At 39.7% G+C, this 10,000-nt stretch overlaps 1 protein-coding gene across 1 annotated transcript in view; it reads left to right on the plus strand.

Moving 5' to 3' along the window:
- The window catches only part of LOC135212112 (uncharacterized), a 500,342-nt gene that overhangs the window by 303,227 nt on the left and 187,115 nt on the right, over positions 1-10,000 (plus strand). The window contains exon 19 of the mRNA XM_064245510.1: positions 7,093-7,260. Coding sequence (XP_064101580.1) covers positions 7,093-7,260 — 168 coding nt within the window. The remainder of the gene's footprint in view (positions 1-7,092; positions 7,261-10,000) is intronic.

Consider the following 10,000-nt stretch of genomic DNA (forward strand, 5'->3'; position numbering starts at 1 on the left):
TTATATATATATATATATATATATATATATATATATATATATATATATATATATATATCTATTCTTAACCATCTTCGCAACACTGGAACATTCCTACAAACGCCAAATTGATTATCTTGCAAAAGCTGAACCAGATCTACTCACTTAACCCTTAAACGAAACCGACTGGACGTATTTTTACGTCGAGATAAATTGTCTGTCGGGTGCCGACCTGGACGTATTTTTACGTCGACATACAAAAGTTTTTTTTTTTAAAATTCGCGGAAAAATACTTATAGGCCTACCAGCCTAAAACTTTTGAATCACGCGCCTTGGGGATGCTGGGAGTCCACGGATCAAGGCCTTGTTTTGTTTTGAAGCGTGACCCAGGTGCGCATGCGCGATATCCCTTCTTCTCGCTCCAGCCAGCATCAGTAGCGCACCATCCGAGAGCGATCTTTCGTGAAAAGAAAAAAAAAAAAGCGTGTTTTTGGACTGGAATTGTGCGAGACTTTGAGCATTTGTATTGCTACAGGACATTCGTAGATGTCTCAACGACGTGTGAAACCGTGAAAGGCGCGTTTTACCCGTCGGAAGGGAATCGTGTAAGGCGAGTTTTGGACATGGATGCTGGCACCCAGCATGACCCGCGCCTCAAGGCCGTTCTGTGCGGCCACGTGTGGCGTGAAAGTGTTTCGGGAACACATCGTTTGCCTTTGGTTACCCCTAGAAAGCATGTGGGCGTCCTTAGGGGCATTCGTAGGCATTTGGGAGGCCTCCAACCAAGGGACATAGACGAATATCTTCGGAGCTTGATCGGGAACATGTCGCAAGTCCTCATTTTGATGGCGGATGGTCATCGAGTGATGAGGACATCAGTCCCGATGAAAGTGAGGATGAATATTTGCCCCCAATGTCCGTTCGAGGCTCACTCCCGAAGTGAGCTCGAATTCAGTGCATACGAGGGGGAATCTGAGGGGGAGGGGGAGGGGGAGGGTGGGGATACGGGCTCAAGTTTTATCGCAGAGGACGATACAGAAAGTGAGGGCCTAAGTGAGGGTGATGGGCCAACGGGGGGGGGTAGTGTGCATCGTGCCCGCACCCGTGCGCGTGCGCGCGCACGGGCACGTAGAAGGTCGGCTCGTCGCGCCAGCCAAGGTGAAGGTCGGTCGTCGGAGAGTGACGAGGGGTGGACGGAGGACCCCACCCCTCCTAACATGCACCCCTTCACGGCAACCCCTGGGATGACCGTACCAGTACCCCTGACTGTTTTGGGATTCATCCAGCTTTTCCTGACGCGGGGTTGGGAATTGCTGGAATACCTGGTACACGAGACGGTGGACTACGCTCGGTACTGCCGATATGAGCTGAAGACGACCTTGTCGTATTCCTGGCGGGTTGCAACCTCATTGACATGGCACATTTTTTGGGGCTCCACATTTATTTTGGTTTTGACACCTGCTATCGACGTCAGGCAATATTGGAAGAGAAGTTATTTTTTATATATGCCGATGTGCCTGGCGTTATGTCCCGTGATAATTTCCTGGCGATGGACAGGTACTTCAACGCCTTCAACCGAAGGGCCATACCCCGGAACTAACAGTGATCGCCTCATTTTAGTGCGTACAGTTGGTTGGATTATATCCGTGAGCGATGTAGTAATCTCGTGATTCCTGGAAAGAACCTGTCTTTGGATGAGGGGATGATGCCTTACAAAGGACGTCTTAGTATAAAAGTGTATAACCCCAAGAAGCCAAAGAAATATGGTGTGAAATTCTTTCTCATTACCGAGGCCAACACTGGATACGTTGTGGACTTTTCAGGTGTATACCGGGGTATTCTCCACGCTGCGTGACACTGTATTCAACCTTGTGGGACGTTTCCGTAACCAGGGATATCACCTGTTTATGGATAATTATTATAACTCGGTATCCCTGGCCCAGGAACTGTATGAAGCAGGTGTTCACGTCAGTGGTACCCTTCGGTTGGTGCGTGGGGCCCCGAATGTCCTCAGAGGTTCGCTAGTCATCCGCAACACCTGGCAAGAGGAGAGACAGAGTGGCGGCGGAAGGGCGCTGTCTTTCGTCATCTGTTGGAAGGGTGTCCGACTCGTCCCCATGGTTACGACGAGTCATGAACCCATCAAGAAGAGATCGTTTACAGCGGAAGAAGACACGTCGACAGGGCCGAGTTGTGTTTGAGGAGTTTCGTACCGAGCGGCCCTACTGTCATTGGGCACTACAACAGGCACATGGGAGGAGTTGATCTCTTTGATCAGCTCATCCAGTTACTATCCCTTCGCCAGTGAGAACCAGAAGGTGGACCACAGAAGCTCCTCAAATACATCCTTCAGTTGGCCCTCCAAAATGCCTACATACTGTACTGTGGTACCGCGGTGACAATCTTCCGAGGTTGACCCACGCACAGTTCCTAGAGGTAGCCGGGAATGCCCTCATCAACTTCGATCCGATGAGTGGCCTTCCATAACTGACCCCCGCCCTGCCCCGAGCTGCAGATCTGCCCCTAGAGGGAAAGGGCAGATAGGAGGGCCAACTTCGCTCGACCTGCCGCCGCCCCTGCTGCCGCCGTCCCTGCTGACGAGCCTGCTGACGACGCCCTGCTGACGACGCCCCTGCTGACGACGCCCCTGCTGCCGCCGCCCCTGCTGCCGCCGCCCCTGCTGACGACCGCCCCTGCTGTCGCCGCCCCTGCTGACGACACCCCTGCTGTCGCCAGCCCCTGCTGACGACGCCCCTGCTGACGACGCCCCTCTTGCTGCCGGCCCCGCCATCACCGCTTCTCGTCGGGTAGTGGACCCTGCGTGTCGGCTGCAGCCAGGGGTAAACACATACTGGAGGCCATAGAAGGGCGAAGGCAAGGAAGAAACGGTGCCGGGTGTGCCATATGAATGGCAGAAGGAGAGACCACCCGGTTCTTCGTCGTCTCTGCAAAGTTGCTCTTTGCAGGATAGGGGAGTGTGACCGAAAGTATCACATCTAAGGCATGTATGTATTGGAGCGCGCCCCCTAAACCGACAGCGGAGGGCGCACGGGGGCCGCCGGGTCCATCAGCAGTAAGGGCGCGCGTCTCCCTCCTCCACCTGTACCTCGTCATGTCGAGTGGAAAAAAATGCAAGACTCTTCAATGGAGGAGGGAGAAAAACAAGATAGAACGAAGAGTCAGGATTACGAGTGAGTATTCTGCATTTATTTTATATTTAGTTTTATATTTATTACAATTTTTTTATATATCTGAATGTGTGCATGATAAAATAATAATAAGAAGACATTTCATTGTATGCGAAAAGAGAAGTGTCACCTGCATTCCTTTTATTTATGTATTGGTACCAGAATCGAAGAATGTAATATATATTTTACGTATAAAAAAAATTATATATATATATATATATATATATATATATATATATATATATATATATATAATATATATATATATATCTATATCTATATATATATATTTATATATATATATAGATATAGATATATATATATATATATATATATATATATATATATATATATATATATTAAATTATATTATTTTTGGGGGGGTGGGGGGGGGGGGTAAGCAAATTACTTACAGTCCCTAGTAATATTCAATCATTTACCTTCACTTTAAAACAAATTGCAAGTCTCTAGAACAATATCTCGATTTATGGTGAATATTGAAAAAAAAATATTTTTATTCCGTCCGCGCGCCGATTCTCGGCCGAAAATCTCGGAAACGCGTAGGTCACATTCTCCTAATATTTGTACCTTTCATATTACGCTATTTTTATAGTTTTATATATGGAAATCGTGCGCAAAAACATGCACAATATAAAACGAAAATATTGGGAAAGGTTGTAGCATTTTATCATTTTTGAAATATTTGCATATAAGTACGATAAGTACGAAAAAAACTACGATCGGTCAACTTTGACTCACCGAAAAGGTCAAAAAACGCATTTATAACATAAAAATCTTACAGTCTAGTAATATTCAATCATTTATCTTCATTTTAAAACATATTGCAAGTCTCTAGAACAATATCTCGATTTATGGTGAATTTTTGAAAAAAATATTTTTTTTCCCTCCGCGCGACGATTTTCGGCCGAAAATCTCGGAAACGCGTAGGTCACATTCTCCTAATATTTGAGCCTTTTCATATTACGCTTTTTTTAAAGGTTTATATATGGAATGTGCGCAAAAACATGCACAATATAACAAAAATATTGGAAGGTTGTAGCATTTATCATTTTTGAAATATTTGCATATAAAGTACGATAAGTACGAAAAAAAAACTACGATCGGTCAACTTTGACTCAACCGAAAAGGTAAAAAAACGCATATATAACATAAAAAATCTTACAGTCTCGTAATATTCAATCATTTATCTTCATTTTAAAACATATTGCAAGTCTCTAGAACAATATCTCGATTTATGGTGAATATTTGAAAAAAATATTTTTATTCCGTCCGCGCGCCGATTCTCGGCCGAAAACTCTCGGAAACGCGTAGGTCACATTCTCCTAATATTTGTGCCTTTTCATATTACGCTTTTTTTATAGTTTTATATATGAAAATGTGCGCAAAAACATGCACAATATAAAAAAAATTATTGGAAGGTTGTAGCATTTACATTTTTAAAATCATTTTGAAATATTTGCAATATAAAGTACGATAAGTACGAAAAAAAAACTACGATCGGTCACTTTGACTCAACCGAAAAGGTCAAAAAACGCATTTATAACATAAAAATCTTACAGTCTAGTAATATTCAATCATTTATCTTCATTTTAAAACATATTGCAAGTCTCTAGAACAATATCTCGATTTCTGGTGAATTTTTGAAAAAAATATTTTTTTCCCCTCCGCGCGACGATTTTCGGCCGAAAATCTCGGAAACGCGTAGGTCACATTCTCCTAATATTTGAGCCTTTTGTTCATTTTATTACGCTTTTTTTTAAAAGGTTTATTATATGGAAATGTGCGGCAAAAAAAAACATGCACAATATAACAAAAATTATTGGAAGGGTTGTAGCATTTATCATTTTTGAAATATTTGTGCATTCATAAAGTACGATAAGTACGAAAAAAACTACGATCGGTCAACTTTGACTCAACCGAAAAGGTCAAAAAACGCATTTATAACATAAAAATCTTACAGTCTAGTAATATTCAATCATTTATCTTCATTTTAAAACATATTGCAAGTCTCTAGAACAATATCTCGATTTATGGTGAATATTTGAAAAAATATTTTATTCCGTCCGCGCGCCGATTCTCGCCGAAAATCTCGGAAACGCGTAGGTCACATTCTCCTAATATGTGCCTTTTCATATACGCTTTTTTTTGTTTTTATAGTTTTATATATGAAAAGGTGTGCGCAAAAACATGCACAATATAACAAAAATTATTGGAAGGTTGTAGCATTTATCATTTTTTGAAATATTTGCATATAAAGTACGATAAGTACGAAAAAAAACTACGATCGGTCAACTTTGACTCAACCGAAAAGGTCAAAAAACGCATTTATAACATAAAAATCTTACAGTCTAGTAATATTCAATCATTTATCTTCATTTTAAAACATGTTTCAAGTCTCTAGAACAATATCTCGATTTATGGTGAATATTTGAAAAAAATATTTTTATTCCGTCCGCGCGCCGATTCTCGGCCGAAAATCTCGGAAACGCGTAGGTCACATTTCTCCTAATATTTGTGCCTTTTCATATTACGCTTTTTTTAAAGTTTTATATATGAAAATGTGCGCAAAAACATGCACAATATAACAAAAATTATTGGAAGGTTGTAGCATTTCTCATTTTTTTTATATTTGCATATAAAAAAAAACTTTTAACAAAAATTCGACATTCGTCAACTTTAACTCGTTCGAAATGGTAAAAAACTGCATTTGTAAGCTAAAACTCTACAGTATCGTAATATTCAATCATTTTCCTTCATTTTGAAACAATTGCAAGTCTCTATAACAATATTTCGATTTATGGTGAATTTATTAAAACTTATTTTTTTACATCCGCGCGCTACGAATTCATGCATCATTTTGTGTATAATATTTTCTCTGTGTTGCTTTTATTGTTTTACAATATGTTATATATCAAAATGATCGCAATTTAGTGCACATTACAACGAAAAAAAAAAGCAACTTGTTACCTCTAACCGTTTGGCGCACAGCGCGATTTGAATACAATTATGTATGAATTTTTTTTTTTTCGCTACCATATATCGCATTATATATATGATAATGATAATATTTTTCATTCTGATGGTTGCATACTAAACTTCAAGCAATGAGAAAAAAAGGAGCCAAAAATGAACTCTTAATCTTGAAAACTAAGCGCGCTGTGATTTTTTGAAAAAAATATTTTTTCCGCTTACGCGCTCACTCTCAAACCCCTCCGGCATACGGGAGTCATTTTTTTATTTAGGGCTCCGGCGTTTAAGGGTTAATTCCATTTAAATGCTCATTTTCGTGACTCGAGACGTTAAAAATAAAAAAAAATTAAAAAACTTGTTGTGTTTGATAATCGTTCACATCAAAGTCCTTTTGAAGTCTCTGCGCTCTAATTAAGAGGAAGTGTCAGTTCCACAATTACCTGGGCCAATTTAGGCGTTATCTAGCGACTGAGTGATCAATATACAACACTTCTCGCCTTAGGGGGATAGTGCCGTCAATGCACCCCATTCGGCCCTAGCTGCAACCCCTTTCATTCCTTTTACTGTGCCTCCGTTCATATTCTCTTCCTTCCATCTTACCTTCCACTCTCTCCTAACATTTGATTCATATTGCAACTGCGAGATCATTCTCCTGTTACACGTGGCAAACCTTTTTACTGTCAATTTCCGTTTCAGTGCTGAATGACCTCGCAGGTCCAAGCTCTTGCCCTTTGGCCTAAGTTCTATATACTATTCCCTACCTGTAGTTGCTGTAAAATGGTTGATTCCCTGCCTGTAATTACTGCAAAACGGTTGATTCCCTGCCTGTAGTTACAGTAAAAGATTGATTCCCTGCCTGTAGTTACTGCAAAACGGTTGATTCCCTGCCTGTAATTGCTGTAAAACGTGATTCCAACGTCGTCCTCTATTACAGGGTGGCGAGCAGGACCGTCAGAACATCATCTACAATCTCATCAACTGCGAACAGGCCTTCAGCAACGCCTGCAGGTTCGGCCTCGAACGCTACTTCATCCCCCTCAAGTTCCGAACAGACCTCATCACGCAGGCTCAGCATTCTCAGCTTTTCAGCAATATGGACCAGGTGAGTGGAATTGCCTTTATTTATTTGTTTATTTGTTTATTTATTTATATTGTATGGGCTAGGGGAGTGTCGTCGATCCACTGTATAAAAATTTTTAAATGACTTTTTTTTTTATTATGTCTGGTTACTTATTTTATAAAAAGCAATGATTTATGACATTTTTATGACTGAAGGGTCAGTCTACCTCCAGCATTACTCCTTGGGAGTTAATGCACAGGGAATGAGACAGATAAATAAAGAAATAAATAAATAAATAACATAAAAAAATTAAAATAAAAAAAATAAAGTAAAGCTCTTCATTAGTTGGAATTAGGACCTTCTAAGTAAACCTAAAGTTAACGGCAAGATTTTACGTCCTTTGGATAGTTGAAGGCCTTTGTTGATTGATTGCATGACTGACGAATTTCAAAGTTACGTCTAAGTCCTGTTAAATGATGATTTTTGTAGTCTAGAAGAATGAAAAAAGGAAACCCTTATCGAAATTTAGCAAAAAAATGATAGAAAGACATATTATGCTATAGGCTTTTAGTAGATGTTGTAATTGGTTTGAATGAAGTGAAATTGCAAGATAGGCACATTTTGATATTAGATGATTATAAGACCTGAATAATCTGAAACTTATGGACGTTTGATGCTTTTAAGAACTCGTTCATTTAATATTATCTTTCTCATTGCTGCTATTACATGGCTGTAGATGATGCTCATTATATTTTCATTATTATCTTTTGATATATGACAAATTAAAAAAAAGATTTATTAGAAATTTCATGTTTAGGGTTTTCACAGGAGCCGGAGTATTCGTGACACTTCACGGGACAAAAGTTTGTCTTCTGCGTGAACTGTGTACTTTTAATTAATCAAATGACCTTTATTTAGTTATTGAATTAGCAGCATCCAACACGGACCTTGGAATCCTTTTAGTGATGAAATTCTGGTGTCGTCCTTTTGAGGGAGAAAAGTTATAACGGTTGGGTAGCAGATAGTTTTTATTTTTTAGATTTTTTAAATTCTTTTTTATTTTGGTAAAAGTTGACCAAGCAGTAGGTAACTCCATTGCGTATAACGTGTGGTGCCATTTTTATCTGAAAATATGACCGTTTGTGAATTCCATCTTATTGTCTGACTGGGGCTTCGACAGGTTAGTATAGAATTGAAAAATGAACATAACGGACAAAACATTTTATTACCCAACTTATGTGACGCCAGGTCACATTTCTCAGTCAATCCCATACAAACTTCTAACCTTTAACTCCGCGACGCTATCCTCTTAAGTCAACTGCCATCACTTCAAAGAAGTTTCTTGCTCTCCTGTCATAGCTGACTTCTCTCTCTCTCTCTCTCTCTCTCTCTCTCTCTCTCTCTCTCTCTCTCTCTCTCTCTCTCTCTCTCTTCGTAGTCTTCTGGTAATTGGGTGTCTCTTGCAGTTGGGTGGAATGGAATAAAGCCAGTCGCCTGCCGAGTGAAAGAGGACTAATGAGGCACCTGTCTTGAAAGTTTATTTCAGGAAATGAAAGTTTAGTAGGAGAGGAAAAGGCTTAATTTTTGAATAATTTCAGGTAGCTGAGTTCTTACGTCAAGCTTCGGTGCAATGTTGACTCGGGGCTTTTTCTATAAATGGTAAATGAATGTGAGTCTTAGACCGTTATGTAACATTTTTCCACGGGGAATTCTTCGAGTTTGTTATAAGTTTACTTATTACACTCCTTTGGTAAAAATGTTTTTGAAACATTTTCAAGAATGTCGACTGTGTCTTAGTGAATATGTTTTAGGCATTTTTGGGTATTCTTACTTCAGACGTTTTACAGATGTTGAATCCTCTGAAATTCCTGAAATGAGATGAAATAAAGGGAAATTAGGCAGTCTGTTTATATAAGAGATAATTGAATTCTAAACAGTCCTCATGTACGGGCTGCTCTAGGAGCAAGAGCCCGTGCCAGCACAAGGCTGGTTTAATCTTCAACAACAAACAGTCCTCATACGTAAAAAAGGTGAGGAACTTTTCAGCTTGTACAGGTTTATATATATATCATCTGTTAATGAAATGTTTATTAACATCTGAAATGAGTTTACAATAGTAACGTTATTGTAGTCCTATAAGATGGATTAGGACTGGATCTGTGGCGAAATTGCACATTTGATCTTAAAAAGAGAACCTGAACTTAGATTGCATATAAACATGGGAAACCTCACTAGATGCATGTAGGTTGATTTAGGTTGATGATTATACGCAACACCCATTCCTTAGTTGAAAGAGAGAACGCCTTTGATAAATGCCTTTCCTAACTGAGAGTCTAGATCATATAATTTATCGACATAACAGTTTAGTTGTTTATTCAAATGTGAACACAGATTCGCCAAAACTGATTCAAACGAACCTATTTTATGCATATTGCCGATTTGGTGTAATTATATGGGAACACGAATAGAATAGTACAGATCATATGACTCTAACACTTATCTTAATCTGAAAGGGAGAGGTTATACTCTCATTCAAACGGGTTCCAACCATTCCTCTGCCGGTAATGTTAGGGCGTTCCGTGCTACAAGGGCCTATCGTAGGCGGGGTTAACCGTAGATCGGAATTCGAGGAATGCCTCCAGATTCGAGGATTAAGGATTTCGAATTGCTGCTGCTGCTGCTCCATGTTCTTATTGGCTTCGAGTTTTACAACCCACCGTTTCCGGAAGGTGAAGGTTATCTCAGTTTTATTAAATATTTTCGGAAATGCTGATTTTGGAAT

Source organism: Macrobrachium nipponense, chromosome 19 (assembly GCF_015104395.2).
Source record: "Macrobrachium nipponense isolate FS-2020 chromosome 19, ASM1510439v2, whole genome shotgun sequence".
In the NCBI taxonomy this organism is placed as follows: Eukaryota; Metazoa; Arthropoda; class Malacostraca; order Decapoda; family Palaemonidae; genus Macrobrachium; species Macrobrachium nipponense.